The 21,940-nt window shown below is 40.4% G+C and overlaps 2 protein-coding genes across 3 annotated transcripts in view; one reads left to right on the forward strand and one right to left on the reverse strand.

Moving 5' to 3' along the window:
* Positions 1 to 627: 627 nt before the first annotated feature.
* On the forward strand, positions 628 to 19,215 carry tipin (timeless interacting protein). The gene is made up of 8 exons (XM_062030412.1): positions 628 to 787; positions 2,474 to 2,585; positions 9,162 to 9,255; positions 10,822 to 10,897; positions 16,636 to 16,758; positions 16,862 to 16,916; positions 17,702 to 17,917; positions 18,736 to 19,215. The coding sequence occupies exons 2-8, from the start codon at positions 2,486 to 2,488 to the stop codon at positions 18,951 to 18,953; spliced, it is 882 nt and encodes a 293-aa protein (XP_061886396.1). The 5' UTR covers positions 628 to 787; positions 2,474 to 2,485; the 3' UTR covers positions 18,954 to 19,215.
* Positions 18,978 to 21,940, reverse strand: part of dis3l (DIS3 like exosome 3'-5' exoribonuclease) — a 76,975-nt gene continuing 74,012 nt past the window's right edge. For both annotated transcript variants that reach the window (XM_062030411.1, XM_062030409.1), the window contains one exon: positions 18,978 to 19,843. In XM_062030411.1, the coding sequence (XP_061886395.1) occupies positions 19,535 to 19,843 (309 nt within the window). In that variant the 3' untranslated portion in view covers positions 18,978 to 19,534. The remainder of the gene's footprint in view (positions 19,844 to 21,940) is intronic.

Consider the following 21,940-nt stretch of genomic DNA (forward strand, 5'->3'; position numbering starts at 1 on the left):
GCAAGTGCGCTCTTTAAGTCATTTAGTGCGCGAGGTATATATAATGCTGTCATATATATGTATGTATATATATATATATATATATGTATATATATATATATATATATATATATATATATATACATATATATATATACATATATATATATACATATATATACATATATATACATATATATATATATATATATATATGTATATATATGTATATATATGTATATATATGTATATATATGTATATATATGTATATATATGTATATATATGTATATATATATATGTATATATATATATATGTATATATATATATATATGTATATATGTATATATATGTATATATATATGTATATATATATATGTATATATATATGTATATATATATATATATATATATATATATATATATATATATATATATATATATATATATATATATATATGTATATATATATATATATATGTATATATATATATATATATATGTATATATATATATATATATGTATATATATATATATATATATACATATAGCGCGGCCCCCAGCCAAATTGTTTTACCCCAATGCGGCCCCGGAGTCAAAACATTTGGGGACCCCTGGAGTAGGGTTTCATCTCGGTTCACACTCCATATCAGAAGGTGGCGGTAATGCATACCACAGTGTTGCTTGCCAACCACCATTAAACCAAAGAAGTAGAAGAAGAAGAGGACGAAAAATAAGTGTCGTTCGGTCCAACCATTCTCTGCCTGTGGGTTCCCTTGTTGCACTGCTCTATTTACGGGACAGCAAGTAAGGCACATCGGTTCTTCCTGATCGCTGCTAAAATTGCAACAACTTGTGGTTTTTCATCCTAGTCAATGTACATTTTTGTTACATTTATTTAATTCGTGTTTTAAATGTCCGGTTGCACTTGCGCAAAAGTTACTTGGCGAAAATATCAACTCGTCTGTGGGAAGCGAAACATGTTGACAGGCTGCTGTTGGAACAGATGGTTTTGGGCCTATATACTAGCGGCTGTTTGCTAACAAGCTAGCAACTACAGTATTATGTAGTGTTCACTTTTATTTTTGGGGTTTGTTCCCGCCACTTCAGAAGCGGAAGTGACCCGAGTTACTATTTCCGGGTTGATTGGGTTGATTTACCTCCAGCAGCGCAGATTTTGAAGATAAATCATAACCTTCTTATTCCTCAACCAGATTTACTTGATTGTCAACGCCAAAACATATGCTATTAAAACGCAGCATTTCGTCTTTTTTTTTTCATGGAATGCCAACACTTTGCCCCTACTCGCTTAGGACCACCGCAGACAAGTATTTGAAAGGGACGTGTCACATGTAGCCTATATATGTATGTGCCCAGCCAGTACTGCTCATGCTTGATACCGTAGATCTATGTACAGAAAGCTAGACCCTCCACCGTGCTGTAGCAGCAATGCTGGTGACATGCCTTTTATGACGGCCACCTTGGTCGGGGCAAGGTTCCCATTGAAGGCAATGCATGCATACTGAAAATAAATCCTAGCTTTCTATTTTTTCAAAGTGTCAGTGTGATTGTAAAAGGCACGGAAATGAAAACAGGATTGATTGGACATTGTGCTGCATAGTCTTTCACTACACGGTTTGCTTGAAACAAGAACACTGAGACTAACCTTCCATAGGTAATTCAGTCAAACTATGTTCTGTATTAATAGCACATTATGTGACGTTGACAACAAAATAAAACTGCATTACATTTTTTGACAAATGAGCAAGTTATGATTAATTTCCAATAAATACTTGTATGAATGGCCTTTAATGGGGATGTGTATGAAGGTAAATTTGTGTCTTGATTACGAAAGCTTCTTTTTGGACACTGAATACATGTAACTGAATGTTTTGCGTTTGATTTTTTTTTACCTCAAATTATGCAGTTATACTATTTCGTTGAATAAAAATGTGTGAGCACAATTCGTGGTTTTAAAAACTCAGTTTGTTAAATAACAATGTTTTAAAAGTCCATCCATCCATTTTCTGCCGCTTGTCCCTTTTGGGGTCGTGGGGGGTGCTGGAGCCGATCTCAGCAAAAGTCATTGAGGAAAAATCTCAGTGTAAAGATTCAGTGCATAATTATTTGCTGCTTCAAAACTCAAGAGTCACTTCCGTTAAATAAAGACTACAGTAGAGATCTACCAATATTTTTGGAGCCGATATTAATTTGCAATAAAAGGTATTTAAACATTAATAGTATACGTCAGTAAACAGCTGGACAAGGCAGTATCAGCATCGAATGCTGATACTGCCCTGCTTTTGACAATATTGGCATTTGGATGGAGCTGCCCACTTCTACCGTACTACTTGAGTTTTTATAACTATAAAAAAATAAAAGATGAATTACTACCATTGCAAACGATTTTTAGAAAAGTGTAGAGTAGAAGACAATTAAATGAATAAACATAACAGTGTAAACTGTAACTGACAAACATCTAACTTTCTGCAGGAACTACACATCATGGTGAAAACTGCTAGATATGACAACTTGGAGAACGAAACATTCTCTCCTCTTCCTCCACCTCTGTCTCCAGGCCAGGGAGGATACCCGTTTGGAAATGGTGAAAAGCTACCGACAAGCTGTTTTCACTTTCCATTTTAAAATGTATGGTTTGTGTCTACATAGGGGTCTACAGTCCTTCTCATAGGACTGCAGTCTATTCATAGTGGTGGGTTGTGGGGTTGAGGTCATCTCGTTATTTGCATAATTGGCCGTGATGTATGCGAGGGATGAAAATATTATCGTCACGATATTGTTGATTGTCCTCAAAAAGTACTTAAACACAGTGAAATCTTTCAACCAAGTTTTATTTAAAAAATTAAATTAATTAGACGCACAATATATTAATCAATACTGTTCTGGCTTCTTCCATATAATTTTATTTGAGTGTTTAAATATGTTTATCTTCTTCTGTTTTAATCTGTAAAGGTTTTTGAGTGTTCTTTTTAGTCAAACAAAGGCAAAACTGGTGTTGTGTGCTTCACTTCTGGTTTATGTGACGTCATGCGGGTATACCTGTTGTAGATACCTCTGTGTCATATTTCTGTGTTTATACAAGTTTAGATTGGGGTATGGTTGTGTTTATACGGCTTTATATGTCTTTAACGGCATGGCGTAGTGGGTAGAGCGGCCGTGCCAGAAACCTGAGGGTTTCAGGTTCGCTCCCCGCCTCTTCACATCCAAATCACCCCCGTTGTGTGCCATTGGGCAGGACACTTCACCCTTGCCCCCAGTGCCGCTCACACTGGTGAATGAATGATGAATGTTAGGTGGTGGTCGGAGGGGCCGTAGGCGCAAACTGGAAGCCACGCTTCCGTCAGTCTACCCCAGGGCAGCTGTGGCTACAAATGTAGCTTACCACCAGTTGTGAATGAATGATGGGTTCTCACTTCTCTGTGAAGCACTTTGAGTGTCTAGAAAAGCGCTATATAAATCTAATCCATTATCATTATTATTTATATGGAAATACATTAAAGCTAGCTAGCGAGTAAATGAGCAGTGTCGCAGTCCGTGAGTTTATCAAAGTGCGGTTATTAGCGATCTAACAATATCAAAATCTCACGTTATGATATTGTCACAGTGTTGAAGGGCTACTGAAACCCACTACTACCGACCACGCAGTCTGATAGTTTATATATCAATGATGAAATCTTAACATTGCAACACATGCCAATACGGCCGGGTTAGATTAGTAAAGTGCAATTTTAAATTTCCCGCGAAATATCCTGCTGAAAACGTCTCGGTATGATGACGTTTGCGCGTGACGTCACGGATTGTAGCGGACATTTTGGGACACCATTGTGGCCAGCTATTAAGTCGTCTGTTTTCATCGCAAAATTCCACAGTATTCTGGACATCTGTGTTGGTGAATCTTTTGCAATTTGTTTAATGAACAATGGAGATAGCAAAGAAGTAGGTGGGAAGCGGTGTATTAGCGGCCGGCTGCAGCAACACAAACACATAGCGGCTACGTCGTAGCTGGTGTTTCATTGTTTACATTCCCGAACGATGACAGTCAAGCTTTACCATTGACCTGTGGAGAACTGGGACAACAGAGACTCTTACCAGGAGGACTTTGAGTTGGATACGCATGCTTGTGGAGATGGGACAACAGAGACTCTGTACCGTGAGTACGCAGCTGCGGCTTCCAAACATTTGATCGCTTGCCCGTACGTGCGTGCCGCTATGTGCATGTCACATACGTAACTTTGGGGAAATATATGTGCTGTATAACCTTTGCGGAGGCAAACGGTACTTTGGGCTGTGGGATTGAGTGTGTTGTGCGGGTGTTTGATTTGTATTGGCGGGTTATATGGACGGGAGGGGGGAGGTGTTTGTTATGCGGGATTAATTTGTGGCATATTAAATATAAGCCTGGTTGTGTTGTGGCTAATAGAGTATATATATATGTCTTGTGTTTATTTACTGTTTTAGTCATTCCAAGCTGAATATCAGGTCCCACCCGCCTCTCACAGCATCTTCCCTATCTGAATCGCTTCCACTGCCCTCTAGTCCTTCACTCTCCTCATCCACGAATCTTTCATCCTCGCTCAAATTAATGGGGAAATCGTCGCTTTCTCGGTCCGAATCGCTCTCGCTGCTTGTGGCCATGATTGTAAACAATGTGCAGATGTGAGGCGCTCCACAACCTGTGATGTCACGCTACTTCCGGTACAGGCAAGGCTTTTTTATCAGCGACCAAAAGTTGCAAACTTTATCGTCGATGTTCTCTACTAAATCCTTTCAGCAAAAATATGGTAATATCGCGAAATGATCAAGTATGACACATAGAAAGGATCTGCTATCCCCGTTTAAATAAGAAAATGTAATTTCAGTAGGCCTTTAAGGCGTTATTATTGTGGTATTGTCCAAAACAAAAAAGACTTGGTAAAAATGTTATAGTGTGTAAAATGAAGTAGCAGGAATGTTTAGGATAAACACACTGTGATTGAACACAAACATAATGCTCAAATATTCTAATCATATTTATTACAAGTCTGCAAGTTCTGTCTGCTTGGCACTGTCGTGACTCAAAGGCTTGTGGAGGTGCTCTGCACACTTCCACACCTAACCTTTTTTTACGACGGTGGTAAAGCACATTCTGTGGGCTTCCGCCCAAAGGAAACACTGTATTTGTCAGGTCCCCGATGTATTTCATAAAACTGCTGTAGGTGTGCTTGATAGTGAGCGCCTGTCCCCATGGGGCTCGAAGAGGCAAGGTGGGTTCCCCTTCCAATGGACTCACCACTCATATGAGGGGGCATAAAGGTCAGGTGCAGTGTGATTTGGGCGGCAGCTGAAGGCAGGGCCCTTGGTGGTCCGATCCATGGCTACAGAAGCTAGCTCTTGCAACCTGGAAAGTCATTTCGCTAGGGCGGGAGGAGCCTGGGCTGGGGCGCGAGATAGAGAAGTTCCGGCGAGATATGTACAGCAAGGGATTTGCAACCAGTCCTCTAGAGAGGGGCTGGACTCTCTTCCACTCTGGCGTTGCACGCAGTGAGAGGCAACGGGCTGGGGTGAGGTGAGTTGTACCCTCAAAGCCTCTGGAAACTGAGTTTAACCCAGTAGACGAAAGGGTAGTTTCCCTCTGCCTTCGGGTGGGGGGGACGGGTCCTGACTGTTGTGTGTGCTTACGCACCAAACAGCAGCTCAGAGTACCCGCCCTTTTTGGATTTCCTCGAGGGAATACCGCCTCCCGCCCGAATGCAGCTGAGATAGGCTCCAGCACCCCCCGCGACCCCGAAAGGGACAAGCGGTAGAAAATGGATGGATGGATGGAATACTAAAGAGTGTTCCTTCAGGTGATTCCCTTGTTCTGCTGGGTGACTTCAAAGCTCACATTGGCAACGCCAGTGAAACCTGGAAAGGCGTGATTGGGAGGAACAAATCTGAACCCGAGTGGTGTTTTGTTATTGGACTTTATTGCTCGTCACAGATTGTCCATAATAAACACCATGTTTAAACTTAAAGGTGTCGGCATGTGCACTTGGCACCAAGACACTCTAGGCCGCAGTTCGATGAGTGACTTTGTGGTTGTGTCATCAGATTTGCAATCTCATGTTTTGGACACTCCGGGGAAGAGGGGAGGAGCTTTCTACTGATCATCCCCTGGTGGTGAGTTGGTTCCGTTGGTGGGGGAGGATGCCAGACAGACCAAGCAGGCCCTAACGCAATGTGAGGGTCTGCTGGGAATGTCTAACAGAGTCTGCCGTCTGAGAGAGTATCAATTCCCACTTCTGGAAGACTTTTAAACATGTTGCGAAGGAGGCGCTGGACATTGCTTCCGAGTGGACCATGTTTTGTACCTCTATTGTCGAGGCGACCAATTGGAGCTGTCCGCAAGGTGGTTGGTGCCTGTCGTGACGGTAGTTCCAGACCAGCGGTGAGGGATGCCGTCAAGCTGAAGAAAGAGTCCTATTGGGTCCTTTTGGCTAATGGGACTCGGAAGGCAGTGAACAGGTACCGACAGGCCAAGCGGTGTGCGGCTTCGGCGGTCGCAAAGGCAAAAACTCGGACATGGGATGAGTTCGGGAAGCCATGAAAAATTACTTCCGGACGGCTTCGAAGCGATTTTGGACCATCATCCGCCACCTCAGGAGGAGGAAGCAGTACACTGTCTACACCGTGTATGGTGGGGATGGTCTGCTGCTGACCTCAACTCAGGATGTTGTGGATCGGTGGAGGGAATACTTCAAAGACCTCCTCAATCCCACTATGAGGGAAGCAGTGCCTGGGAAATCTGGTGGGCTCTCCTATTTCTGCCGTCGAGGTTGCCAAGGTAGTTAAAAAACTCCTCTGTGGCAAAGCCCCGAGGGTGGATGATATCTGCCCGGAGTTCCTTAAGGCTCTGGATGCTGTGGGGTTGTCTTGGTTGACAAGACTCTGCAACATTGCGTGGACATCGGGTTGGTACCTTTTGGATTGGCAGACCGGGATGGTGGTTCCTCTCTTTTAAGAAGGCGAGTTCCAACTATCGTGGGATCACACTCCTCAGCCTTCCCGGTAAGGTCTATTCAGGTGTACTGGAGAGGAGGCTATGCCGGATAGTCGAACCTCGGATTTAGTAGGAGCAGTGTGGTTTTTGTCCTGGTCGTGGAAGTGTGAACCAGCTCTATACTCTCAACAGAGTCCTTGAGGATGCATGGGAGTTTTCCCAAACAGTCTAAATGTGCTTTGTGGACTTGAAGAAGGCATTCGACTGTGTCCCTCGGGAAATCCTGTGGGGAGTGCTCAGAGAGTAAGGGGTATCGGACTCTCTGTGGCGGTCCGCTCCCTATATGATGGCTGTCAGAGCTTGGTCGGCGTTGCCAGCAGTAAGTTGGACTTGTTTTCAGTGAGGGTTGGAATTTCTAGGTACAGTGAGGGCGTTGAGGGAATCTGGTTGGTGGCTGCAGGATTAGGTCTCTGCTTTTTGCAGATGATGTGTTCCTGATGGCTTCATCTGGCCATTTGGGAGGAGCTCAAAGTAAAGCCGCTGCTCCTCCACATCGAGAAAAGCCAGATGAGATGGTTAGAGCATCTGGTCAGAATGCCCCCCAGACGTCTCCCTGGGGAGGTGTTAGGGCACAACCGACCGGTAGGAGGCCACGGGGAAGGCCCAGGAGACGTTTGAGAGACTATGTCTCCCGGCTTGCCTAAGAACGCCTCGGGATCCCCCGGGAGGAAATGGACGAAAAGGCTGGGCAGAGGAAAGTCTGGGGTTCTCTGCTTCGGCTTCTGCCCCCACGAACTGACCTCGGAAGCAGATTGCATGAATAGATGCGGAAGTTGTTTGTAGTACATGCTATTGAAATGTTTTTTTCTAAATGTTCATTTTCTTTTTAAAAGACATGTTACATGTTAAAATGCTGATGTTTTGGGAGGGCCAAGCATTATGGAGGCCATCGCCTTGGAGGAAAAAGCTGTTTTTTTGTCTGATTGTCCTTCTTGTAATGGACTGGTATCTCTTCACCCGACGGCTGAGGTGTGAACATGTTGTGGCCTTGGTGTGTTGTGTCTGCTTATGCTCCTTCAGTTTGAAGAGTTTAGAGTATACGGTATTCAGGTTTGGTAATGTAAAGCCTATGCTCTTCTGTGCTGATTTCACAACAAGCAACAGGTGTTCCTTGTTTTCTACTCTGCAATTTGAGTACCATACTCTGATAACTCAATTACTGGGATGTTCTCAATGTGCACCTGTGGAAATTAAACAGCCAGTGCATTCCAATCAGCTTCTGCTTCCTCAGGAAAAACAATCTTTTATGGGATTTCTTTACCAAGTGCAAGATGTTTAGGGACCATTTAAGGTTGTTTGGTGGACTAAATACCTAAATATTTACCAGTGTGCACAATCTCCACCACTAAACTATTAATTTGTTGAATATGTGATGATCTCCTTTGTCGTGGTAACATTTAACACCAGGTTGATTTCCAGATACCATTTTGATGGATGTTTAACTTGCTTTCTTTAAAATGTCTCCTTTCATTTGTGACATGCCTCACTATAGTAGTGTCATCAGTGAATTTTATCACAGTGCCGGTGAAGTGGATGGGAGTACAGTCATGCGTGACAGGGTAAGGAGGGCAGGATAGATCACCAGGGTTTAAGAGCTCTAGTTACCAATTCTAACACGCTGTGGTCCGTGAGTAAGAAAATACAAGATCCATGTGCGAGCGAGACAGACAGACAGTACCAGATTGTTGAGTTTAAACATCAGCCTATGTGGGCTTATAGTATTATAACATAGCTAAAGTCACAAAAAATACTTCTTACATATGTGTTTGGATGTTCCAAATGAAAAGGATGAATGAATTGCAACTAAGACTTCATCCTCCACAGATCTGTTTCTCAATAAGCCGATTTATGGTTGTCGAGATCCTTGGAGATGACATTGAATAATTATTTCTGGTCCAGCTGCCTTGTTTATATTGATTCTCTTAGTACATATTTTACCTGGTGACTCTCCAGGATGAGTGAATCCTCTTTAAATGTTTATATCGCAGACAATCACCTTCCTTAAATTGTAATCGTGATTAAAATGTTTTATTAATTGTGTGGCTTTAATTGAAAGTATGGGAACACCAGGGCTGCAAACTCTTTGCCCAAGTGATTGAAAGCAAATGTCCTGTGTCACTAAATGTGTTGCTCTTCCAACAGATGAAAAAGACGGTGAAGTGTCCCAGCTTGCTGAGGTTCCGACTGCCAAAAGAAAAGGAGTGAAGAGACCCCAGCCCAAGCTGGACTCCCACAGGTTTGTATCCCCTTATATTGTATGTCCAATGTGAGGGTAAAACCTTTAAGTTTTTATGTGTTGTCATTCAAGTTTTTAAAGCATTAGAATATGATCTAGCATAATTATAAAAGAGTGAAAATAAAGCAGAGGCCAGCAACTCCTAGGTCAGAAAACCTTCTAAGTGACTTGATTAATGTGCCTGCTAAAATGCTGGAATTACTTTTTTGTTTCTATTGCGCATCACCCCCATTCATTTTTATTGATTTGAAGGACAACACAACAATATTGATTGTGGTATACAGTAAATTACTGGGAATGTTCTAACTATGATGATTGGGGTCTGACAGCTTCTCTGCAAAAATAATCACAAACAGTTAAAGGGCTATGGTAAATATTGTGTCAACGTTTACTATAGTTTGCTTTAACTATTAAAATAATATTTGACAATTAAATTTAACTTTTTTTTGTAGTTTTTAGTCATTCTCTCATTTTTGTTGTTGGTATGGAATGCTTTATTTTTTTCCCCAGGAAATGCTTAAATAAGTTAGTTCAAGGTGGTTACATTTGCACAAGTCAGCATGTGTGAAAATGAGTATAAAGAGTTTATTTAATTCAACCCCTCTCCTTATCTATTACTGATAAATTAGCATTTTCATTTGGTTGATTTACTAGTGGCGGCCTGAAACAAATACATCTACCTTTTTCCCACACTCTAAATGGGTCTTTCTGTGATGTATTTTTTTTTCTGGCCCTATAAGACACTATCAGGTACTAACGCTAGGTTTCCGCAGGTCATTAAAAACCATTAAAAGTCATTAAATGTATTTTGTGGGGAAAAAAAGGCCCCTAAATGGCATCAAAAAGCATTAAATTCAATGTCCAGAGGCATTTTTTCAAAATATGTACATAGACATAATTTTTCTTTATAATTTTCAAACAGTAATCAAGAAATTGAGACAAAACTACCATAAGAAAAGAATGAATAAAAACATGAAACATGTGCTAGGGATAACAAAATAAAATAAAAAAAATAAAATAAAAGCATAACATAAACATTTTTTAATGGTAATTGTCTTTATAATGTCTTTAAGGATTTGGGAAGTTTTCATGACCTTGTTGTTTTTCTTAGTCCTCATTAGTTAACATGGGGCAAAGATGGATTTTTTTGCGATGTGCACGTAAAGATCTGCGGGAGGGTACGTAGCAAGATGCGTTGTGTACGCAATCTACGTTTTTTTTGCTCTCCCAGAAAATCCATAAAAATGACACGGATATATGAGTCATGACCATTTATGCAAATTAGACAATGACATTAATGATATTGTTGAATGTAGCATTATCTTTGTTATTATGCCCAGTTTTTTTTTTTTTTAGACGATTGTTGATTTATCCCGACCTGTTGTAAACAACCAACCAGAGTGTTGAATTGTCTACCTAGCAACAGGGGTCAACCACTTTCACTGAAATTAAAGTTTTAAGAGCTGCTTTTAGTGTTTTAGAAAAAAAACTAAAGTTTTATTTTGATGAGCAGTCGTTAACCGCTTATTAAGAAGAAAGTGTAACATTGAATGTTTTTTTTCTCAGGCTGACGTCGGATAAAGGACTTCCAGCACTGCGAACGCTTTTTGACAATGTCCGCTTTAAAGGAAAAGGGCATGAGGTAAGACTAAACAGAACATATTTGAGCACATTAAAACGTTCTACTCTTAATTTTTTTTCTCGACAGACAATAGCTTCCTTAATGGATGGAAATTTTTTTTTACCTGACTGCAGTCTTCTTCAAAAAGGTCACCTGACCACTGTGACGTGTCGTCTATCAGCAGTTTTTATAAGTCTAGTGTACTGTTAGTGGTGCATGTTGGATGCAAACACCTTTCTCACATCATGACAACTCTGCAGACTGATGAGTGTTGTCAGTAGCTTTATTTACATTCCAAAAGGTGAAACTAAAACACAAACAATACAATCAATATATACATATGTTAAGCAAATATAAACATAAGTGCTGTAATGCATGGAGAAGATAAACAATTGTGAATTTGTACTACTAAAGCCATCTTAGATGTCATCACAAATCATAGCTAATTAGCATAACAAAGGGCTCAATAAACGATCAAATCATGAGTTTAGCTGGCAATATCTTGGACAAAAACAATTCAACTTTTTTTACTTACTGGTGATGCAAGCTTAAACAAAAGATGTATGCAATATTTATTCCAAAAAACACTATGACGTTTGTGCTGTCACCTTAACCTTCTCTGCTTGGCTGAAGCAACTTCCGGTCAACAAAGTTTAAATCAAAATACAGTACACTCTTCAAAGTTGCAGTAACTGCCGTGACCACTGGATGGCGACATATTAACATGGACCAATATTAATTAAATGACAATCATTTCACAGTTTAACAACACAAGTTTACAACTTTTAGTTGTAATAGAAACAATCCCTGCTTGGCATGGATGAATGCCACCATAAAATATTTGGGAAAAACAAATACCTCTCGTGAAATAATCAATAGTACGATCTCTGAGATGGGTCTGGTCAACACCGTTGTGCCATCGGATTTGACTACTTTTAGTTCTACTTGCCCTCCTTTGGCATCTTTACTTGGGAACACCTGAGTTACACTACATGTGCAAGCGACCATTAGTTTTGGGTAGTTTGGTTGTCTTTGAGTACAACGAAAGAACCTACACTCTCATTAGGCTGACTTGATTGCTACTTGCGACATGGTTAAAGAGCGAGAAGGAACTTTTTCTTCCACATGCCCCAGAATGTATTTGACAGGTGCTGGACTTGGCACTTTAAAGTTACCAGCTAGAGTCTTAAGAGGGGTTACTTTTTGGGTTACAAGAGTGAGTTCGATGAAACAGGGACAAGGTGTCTTGCATTTATAATAGCTGCCACCTCTGCCATATAGGTGACAAGAACTTTGTGAGCGAGTTTAGTGGTCTTGAGTCCAATATTTTCCGGGCAAGTCCAATCATTCTTTCCCATGACCCGCCAAAGTGGGAAGCGTATGGTGGGTTAACAGTTCATGTACATCTGTGTTCAAAACTCAGAAAAGCTTGGTGTAGCCCAGGAATGTTGGTTAGCACAGCGGTGTTGTTCAAGTTGGAGGGGATTTTCAGTTCTTTACATGCATTGACAAAATTGGAACCTTCTTCAGAGCGAATGTTTTTTTACAAGTCCCCTTGTTGCCAAAAAACGTCTGAATGCATTAATAAAGCCAGAGGTGTTGAGAATCTATCACCTCAATGTGAACTACTCTAATACTCAAGCACGTTAATAGGACAGCCCACATTTTTATTTTGGATGATGCTTCCTCTTGTGCGTTGTGAAGACACAACCCATAGGCCAAACAAATCTAAGCCCACATTAGTGGATGGAGGGGACTGTTGTAAGATGGTCTGGAGGGAGGTTCTGCATTTTTTGTGTACTCAGAGAGGCATAAAGTCTTTTGCAGGTTACACAATGATAGATGATTGTGCTCACTTTTCTCTTGCCACCTACTATCCACCATCCTGCAGAGCGAACAGCCCCTTCTTTGCAAAGACGAACAATGTGTAGTATTACACTGTTGTCATGCTTTATGAGAAGAGCTGCAATATAGTGGTGGCCACGAACTATGAGTGTGTTCTTTTCACCGTGGCTTAAGTTTGAGTCAATGATGCAACCTCCTACTCTAAGGAGTCTACTTTCATCCAGGTAGGGGGCTAGGTTTTTGAGGGGACTGGTTCGGGGTGATTTATCGTGTTTTTGCACACACTTTATTTCTTCAGCATACACAACCTGTTGTACTGCTGGAATGATAATGTTTTGAGCTTGTTTCGACTCTTCTACAGTGAGTCCTGTCTCACATTAGTGCCAACCCAGGCAGTGGTTGATATTACTTGGCACCGATTAGAAGTTACATATAACGTGCAGCAGTCTCAAAACAGCATGTTTGAGACATAGAAAAAGTTGTTTGGTTGAGGTCTGGCATCTTAGTCTGTGCTACGCTCAACAAGATCATAAGAGTCTTTTAAAGGGACTTTGAACTTGGAGTAAGTTGTCAGGGTTGGTTACACAGGGGCAGTTGGTAAGCGGGAACAGAACGAGTGGCGTGACCTGCTGGGTTCTGGCTACTTGGTACGTATTGCTCGGCTGACAACATTTGCGGATTCTCGTAACACGGTTAGTCCCGTAGACATAAAATCTTCTTGTCTCGTTGTGGATATAACCTAGGACTACTTTAGTGTCCGTATAGAATGCAGTGTAGTCTAGTTCAAAGCTTCTCTTCTGAAGCGTATTAGGACGCCTAGGTTTTAAGGTCTGGTTTGTCAACAACACATATTTAGTGACACATCCTTGGATTTGCGCTGCTGTCAAAGACAACCTTAATCTGTTTGGGCTTGCGGGTGTGGTAGACACTGAATAGCTGCAAATACCAACATTCCTCTGTCTTTCAGTGGGGGGACAAGTTCTGCGTGTTTGTTTTTGAATATTATATATAAATACATACTAGGGTTGTGCATCTCTACCTTAAATGGCGAGCCGATATGAATCTCGATACATGAAGTGTCCAAAAACGGAATACCAGGGAGTTCTCCTTTGGCTTTAGCACACTGCATTTCCATGAGCAGGTCACTAAACTTTGTTGACACATTTGGCAGCAATTACAGCCTCAAGTCTGCCACAAGCTTGGCACACCTATCTTTGGGCAGTTTCCTCATTCCGCTTTGCAGCACCTCTCAAGCTCCATCCATCTGGTTAAATGGAAATATTTGGTTTTCATCCAGGATGTCTCTGTTCATTGCTGCATTCATCTTAGTCTAGTCAGGGCGGTGGTAAAGAACGTGATGGTCACTTTGTCAGAGCTACAGCATTCTATGTGGAGAGAAGACAACCGTCTCTGCAGCAAACCACCAATGAATGTATGGTAGAGTGGTCAGACGGTAGCTATTTCTTAGTAAAAAGATTGCCAAAATGCACCTAAAAGGCTGAGAAAGAGCTGTCAATCCTTTCCGTGTCCGGGCCAGGTGAGGTTCCCCGTGTGAGGTTCCTGGTCAATAATGCACTATTCACAGTTGCAGTAACTGCTGCCACCACTCGATGGCGACATATACATGAAACAATATTGAGTGACAACATTTCACACTCAACAAGTGTTTACAAGTTTTAGTCGTAACCAAACAACTAGTGAAGTGTGCCTGGTCAGACAGTAAAAAGAAACACATCAAAAATGCACCATAAAACTGTGAACAGACTTAAAGGCCTACTGAAACCCACTAGTACCAACCACGCAGTCTGATAGTTTGTATATCAATGATGAAATCTTAACATTGCAACACATGCCAATACGGCCGGGTTAACTTATAAAGTGCAATTTTCAAATTCCCGCCACACTTCCGGTTGAAAAACTCCTTTGGATATGATTTATGCGCGTGACGTCACAAAAGCAACGGAAGTGGTTGGACCCCATCGGACCCGATAGAAAAGCCTCTTGTTTTCTTCGACAAAATTCCACAGTATTCTGGACATCTGTGTTGGTGAATCTTTTGCAATTTGTTTATTGAACAATGGAGACTGCAAAGAAGAACGTTGTAGGTGGGATCGATCGGTGTCTTAGCGGCTAAGTACAATACTGTAATATCTGTGATATTTGCATTAGTGTACTGTGTCTTTAAGGGTTTGGGGAACGCGCATGCGCGAGTGAGTTGGCGGAGAACTTGAGTGTGTGTGAGCGTGAGTTTTGGCTAACAGCAGCTCGTGTATGTGTGTGCGTTACTTTTTGAACTACAACCAGTTACCGCTTGTTAATAAAGCGATTGAGCAGCGCATCCTCGTCTGTGTGACTCCTTCTCCACTGCGGGGCATTACAATTCTTACAGCAACACACCAAGGACTACTTACCCTGACGCCTAGCCGATGCTTGCCGCCAAACCCACGGATGAAGTCCTTCGGCGCGCCGTTGATCGCTGGAATGCAGGTGAGCACGGCTGTTGATGGGAAGATGAGGGCTGGCTGGCGTAGGTGGAGCGCTAATGTTTTATCATAGTTCTGTGAGGTCCGGTTGCTAAGTTGCTAAATTAGCCTTAGCGTCGTTAGCAACAGCATAGTTAAGCCTTACCAGGCTGAGAATTTTTAACCGTGTAGTTACATGTACATGGTTTAATATTATTGTTGGTCTTCTGTCTATCCTTCCAGTCAGGGGTTTATTTATTTTGTTTCTATCTTCATTTGAGAACGACGCTAGCACGTTAGCTCAGTAGCTAAGTGTGTCACCAATGTATTGTCTTGGAGATAAAAGTCACTTTAAATGTCCATTTCGCGTGCTCGACTCTCATTTTCAAGAGGACATAGTATCCGAGGTGGTTTAAAATACAAATCCGTGATCCACAATAGAAAAAGGAGAGAGTACATAGTTCTGTGAGGTCCGGTTGCTAAGTTGCTAAATTAGCCTTAGCGTCGTTAGCAACAGCATAGTTAAGCCTTACCAGGCTGAGAATTATTAACCGTGTAGTTACATGTACATGGTTTAATATTATTGTTGGTCTTCTGTCTATCCTTCCAGTCAGGGGTTTATTTATTTAGTTTGTATCTTCATTTGAGAACGATGCTAGCACGTTAGCTCAGTAGCTAAGTGTGTCACCGATGTATTGTCTTGGAGATAAAAGTCACTTTAAATGTCCATTTCGCGTGCTCGACTCTCATTTTCAAGAGGATATAGTATCCGAGGTAGTTTAAAATACAAATCCGTGATCCACAATAGAAAAAGGAGAGTGTGGAATCCAATGAGCCAGCTTGTACCTAAGTTACGGTCAGAGCGAAAAAAGATACGTCCATCACTGCCTCTCAAGTCCTTCACTGTAACGTTCCTCATCTACGAATCTTTCATCCTCGCTCAAATTAATGGGGTAATCGTCACTTTCTCGGTCCGAATCTCTCTCGCTCCATTGTAAACAACGGGGAATTGTGAGGAATACTCGCACCTGTGACGTCACGCTACTTCCGGTACAGGCAAGGCTTTTTTTTTATCAGCGAGCAAAAGTTGCGAACTTTATCGTCGATTTTCTCTACTAAATCCTTTCAGCAATAATATGGCAATATCGCGAAATGATCAAGTATGACACATAGAATGGATCTGCTATTCCCGTTTAAATAAAAAAAAATCATTTCAGTAGGCCTTTAACAGGCCTGCCTTGTTGACCACACATATAAAAACAGCGGACAGGTGACACATCACAGTGGTCAGGTGACCCTTTTGAAGAAGACTGCAGATGACAGTTGAAACATGTTAGAAAAAAACATATATTGTCTGTCTAGAAGAAAATACAAAAGTCTATGTATGAGAAATGATTATAATAAACATTTCTGAGCTACGTTACAACCCTGTTGACTGACTGGACGTCACAGGCGGAAGATGTGCGACTACTGGTGCAGAAGATGGAAAACTGGGCACACAGGTTGTACCCCAAGCTTCAGTTTGAAGATTTTATTAACAGAGTGGAGAAGCTGGGCGCCAAGAAGGAGGTTCAGGTGGGACAAAAGGACTGACACGCAAATCCTCCTTTTTTATACCATGCTGTGTTTGGAGTTGTTGATTTATATTTTATTTATTCATGCCTTTTTCTTCTGGCAGACTTGTCTCAAACGGATACGCCTTGATTTGCCACTGACACATGATGATTTTACTGGTAAGTAACCATTTACATGTTATAAGTCACATGCTTACTGTATATTTTCTGATTTTAATTGGCTATCAGACGTTCAAAACAATAAATTTATTACTTTATTTGGTCAATTCAGGCCACACACACTGGAGAAAATGTCCCTCTTAAAAAGAGTAAAATAAATGAATGTCTTGTCATAGTCCATACAAAAAGTGTGATGTCTTGTTCAAACATTCATTTTTTCTGTAGGGGCCAGATTGTTCTTCATAATGTTTCATTTGATGTTAAAAAAACAATTCTGCACAAAGCTATATTCACACAAACATAAATGTAGTTTGAAAAAAAAGCAAATTTTTCTCACTCCATTTGTGGTCAATCTCCATTCCACAAGTGAAGAAAGAATCTCTGCCCACATAAAAACACATCCAACCGCTGATGTGTGCATTTTGACCAATCAGAAGCCTGAAAAATCAAGCGCAGCGGACTAGGTGGTGGGTAAGAACGCTTTTGATCATTAATATAATGACTATCTAAAAAAATCCGCAACACACACTTAATACTTCTGCTTCTGCATGAATTGAAATTGCCACCTTTAGGTCACTGAATTTGTTGTTAAATCACGTAAATCGCTTTTTCCCCCTGCAGATAGCGCCATCACACCATCTTGTATTTGTCTTCTTCAGAAACAAATTATACATAGAATTCAAAGCAAATAAAAACAATTGCAAAAAATGAGGTTGTATTAAGCTTGTGTTAGTGTGAACATACCCTTCTTTTGTGTACTTATGTGTTTTTGTGGGTGTGTGCAGGTGAAGAGGAAGCTCCTCCTGAGTCTCACATCTTAGAAGAACCAGACCAGTTCATCAGTCAGAGCTTCCCTAGCGAAGAGCCAGGACCAATCCACTCCACCCCGGCACCTGCTGGTCCACCGGCCCCCTCTTTGACTGATGAGGAGCGCCAACGTATGGAGCTGAACAGACAGCGAGCCCTGGAGAGGAAGATAGCTCGCCAGCAGCGACTAACAGGTACAGCATATGTACACCACAAGGCGCCCTGAAGTAGTGTGGGTGTGTCTGAGCTGTGCTTTAGGTGGCAGTAACGCTGACCTGCTAGTTAAAAGCCCATGAGAGTTGCAGAACAGTGATGGCGTTCATGCTATGGGCCTGCTGCTACACGAGTAGTACCTGAAGACAGGTACTACTCGTCCCTTGTCAAATTCATTTACGGAAGTTACATTTGTGTACGGTGTCACTATTACCAGTTTTTTTCCAATAACAATGCAATACATAACCACAGAAAAAACAATCATCTATTTCTTTCTATAACAGGCGGATCTATTTCAGTACAGAAACCTGAACGATCTGCTTGGCAGCCTTAAATTTAACAAAAGATCAAGTAATTGATCAAATACATCAATTCACAATTTTGAAAAATGCAAAGTCTACTTTTTATTAGCCTGCTGTTATATAATCATGCAAAACCAACTTTTCTTTCCTGTTGGTACCTGTTTTTGTGTATTTGGAAAACCCCATAAGTCTCGAAAATGTGAAATCAAACCATGGAGGCACGGCGCAGATATTTATAAAACAATCTCGCCTTCTTCCTAACTGGCTCCAAACATGCCATTTAGAATTTGAGACTTAAATTCTACGTTATCTCCATATATGGTAGAGGTTTACCCCTTGAAATTTGCACAAGTGTGCTCTAAAGGCACCTGAAGTGACCTTGATAACTCTCCTTTAGGCACTTTTTAATGTCAACTTTTTTTTTATGCGGTGGTCAATTTCTGGAACAAGTTTAATACTGAATACTATTGACTATTCTACTGTTTGTGGTTCCTCAGACCACCAGACAGTTGGCTCGTCACTGCAAGCAGACGACTCCTCAGTGGACGCATCAGAGCCTTCTGTCCACTCTTCCACAGGTCAAGACAAAGATGAGAAGCAAAGTAGCAGCAGCAGTTCACCCCAGCTGCTGATTAATGACTTACAGTCAACCCCCTTGTGTGAAAAAGTAGTGACAGAGCCCACCCCTGCACCCGGCAACAGTTATGAAGATTAATGTGGAGTATTGCTGATGTACAAGCGTATTAAAACTTTATTTTTCATAAACAAGGGAAAAGATTGAAATATACATGATATTTGAATAAAAAGTTGTTGTGACCTTTTTACTGGTACTAATTGTACAGCCTGTAAAGACCACCAATTGTAACGCCTTGTCCTATTTTATAAACAATTACTGACAAAACAAAATGTGATGACTTTATTGTAAACGGTCACTGTGGACATTTCAGTACAAATTGATATTAAAATCTATTTGCACACTAATGTGTCATTTTAAAAGAAACAACTTAAAAGGTCTTTACTTCTCGTAAAGGCATCATGTCCAAGAGCATCTGCACAAAAATAAAACATGCCTTCAGTTCACAGGTGCTCAGAAAAAAAACATCGCCTCAACACTTAAAAGAAAATATCTCCGCCAACAAGTCTACTGTACTTTAGATAAGTCCATGCTAAAAAAAACTATAGCTATTAAAAATGAGGTAAAAAAGTTGGTTTTCATGTAAAAAAAGAAGCTCTGATGTGAGCACTTATAGCATTATTTCCAGTCCAAACACACATGAGTGGGTGTCTATGGCGTGCTTAGGTTGTGTTTTCACATTCCAGGTCCATCAATGCCAGCTCTCGAATCTCCTCCAGGAGAAGGTATAAGCTGGGGCTTTTGCTTTGGCAGAACTCTCGTTCCTGTTTGGACAGTTTGGACCGCCGTGTCGCCTTTTCCTGAGCCTGTTGAGACGCCTCCTCAGCCAAGCGCACCACCTCCTGGACCAGCTGGTTGCGGCCCTGTGTTTGAGTCTGGTAATGCTCTGAGCTCTGGTGTGGCTTGTTGTTGAGGAGCTCAAGGCTGAGACTGTCAGCGTGAGAGCGAGACGACTGCACAGAAATGCCAACCTGAATGAAGCGAAAGGCTCCGGTTAAAATGCATGCCTCAACTTTAAAAACATTTTTGGGATTTTTTACAGCGCCGGAGCAGTGAACACTCACCAAAGTGAAATCCATTGTTCATAACTGAAATGTGTTTAGTATAATTTGCTTATATTGAACTTGCACATATTCAACAAAATAAAAATTCTGCCAAAAAAGTCCATCAAGCACTAAATAGGGCCTATGATGACGTTCCTCTTTTTTGACTTGTTACAATGTTACATACTGCAGTTAGACAATGCTGAAGTGTCAAATCATAAGGTTCATGCATTTTGGCGTGAGCGTGCACGCAGTTTTTGGATGCCTCTTTTTTCGGGGTTTTTCAGTTTGGCTACGTTGTGACATCACAGCAAGGTGGATGTACTTATTTGGACATTAAGTAAAGCGCTCAGCCAGAGCTCCTCCGCTTCAAGCTGCGACGAAATAAAAAAGGTGGGATAAAGTAATATTTTTTAATCTAATCTTGGTATGCGCATTATGTGTGACATTGATGTTGATAAAAGCAACTTCTTATTAATGCGGCTCTGAGTCGACCTGAGAGTGTGCAGATGTACCTAATGTTGTGATTGGGTGAATCTTTATAAAGTTTAAGTTTCTTTTCGACCATGTCTTTAAAAACAATAGCGGCAACAACTTCAAGATTTATAATTAAACAGTGTACATTTTAAAAAAGTCAATTGTGACACTTTCAGAAATATCTTGCAGACAGACTCAAAAAACAGGATCTAAAAGTGACTTTGGAGCAAAATTAAGTTTTAAATGTAGATTAAAATAATCATAAATTATTTTTAACTAAAGTTATAAATGAATGTTTTTGATACCCGACCAACCAGCAAGAAGATACTACACTGCCAACTTTTTGAGTTTTTTTGAGTCATTCAGATTACAGTTTTATTTTTTCCACTGTTCGTTTTTTTGTCTGAAATTTTCGTCCATATTTCATAGAGATGCAGTTATCGTACGGCCAAACATTGCATATAACACCTGCGTGTGGTTCTGCAGCATCAATTGTCCGAATAAAGAATCCCACATGTTGGTGACTCAGTCTCTGTGATTTTTTGAATTGACGATGACTGCAAAATAAACTCCCATAGGGCCAAAGAAAGTTACCTACTTTAATAAAGAAAGTGAGAAACACTATTGAATTCAAGAAATAACTGTTGAGTTTGAGTTTATTTCGAACATGCAAGCATACAACATGATACATCACAATTTCCAGTTTCTCTTTTCAACATGTTTGAAAAGGAGTAGGAAGAAGCAGAGCTTATTCAATTCTAACACTTTTCTTTACATAACAGTCGCTAAAACTTTTTGTTCACTTCCTGTTTACAATTTATTCACAATAAACTCCATAAGTAATCACAACAAAAATAAATAAATAATAGTAATAATTTAATAATAATAATTGGTGAAGTAAGTCATATTTCATATGATGAGATAAGTAATATTACTTTAAGAATGAATGAATGAATGGATGAAATAAATTGAGAATGTTTGTCATGGTTCTTCTTCTTTGTACTTTGTAAACACTTTAAGTTTGAAGAGTTTCTTGAAGTGGATCATATTAGTACATTGTTTGATTGCTTTGTTTAATCCATTCCATAATTTAATTCCACATACTGATATACTGAAGGTCTTAAGTGTTGTACGTGCATACAAATGTTTTAAATTACGTTTTTCTCTAAGATTATATTTGTCCTCTTTTTTTGAGAAGAATTGTTGTATATTCTTGGGTAGCAGGTTATAGTTTGCTTTGTGCATAATTTTAGCTGTTTGCAAATTCACTATGTCATGGAATTTCAGTATTTTTGATTCAATAAATAAAGGATTTGTATGTTGTCTATATCCAACATGATGTATTATTCTAACTGATCTTTTTTGTAACACCGTTAGTGAATGAAGTGTACTTTTGTAATTATTTCCCCATATTTCTACACAGTAACTCAGATATGGTAACACTAGTGAGCAGTAGAGAATATGAAGTGATTTTTGGTCTAGAACATGTTTTGCTTTATTCATTACTGACGTGTTTCTCGCTACTTTATGTTGTATATTTTTTACATG

The sequence above is a fragment of the Entelurus aequoreus genome, linkage group LG02 (assembly GCF_033978785.1).
Source record: "Entelurus aequoreus isolate RoL-2023_Sb linkage group LG02, RoL_Eaeq_v1.1, whole genome shotgun sequence".
Classification (NCBI taxonomy): domain Eukaryota; kingdom Metazoa; phylum Chordata; class Actinopteri; order Syngnathiformes; family Syngnathidae; genus Entelurus; species Entelurus aequoreus.

Coding starts and splice junctions, on each gene's coding strand:
- tipin (XM_062030412.1), top strand. CDS start 2,486: ATGGTGAAAACTGCTAGATATGACAACTTGGAGAACGAAACATTCTCT. Junction 10,898..16,635: donor TTAAAGGAAAAGGGCATGAG/GTAAGACTAAAC, acceptor TGGACGTCACAG/GCGGAAGATGTGCGACTACT. Junction 16,759..16,861: donor GCGCCAAGAAGGAGGTTCAG/GTGGGACAAAAG, acceptor TTCTTCTGGCAG/ACTTGTCTCAAACGGATACG.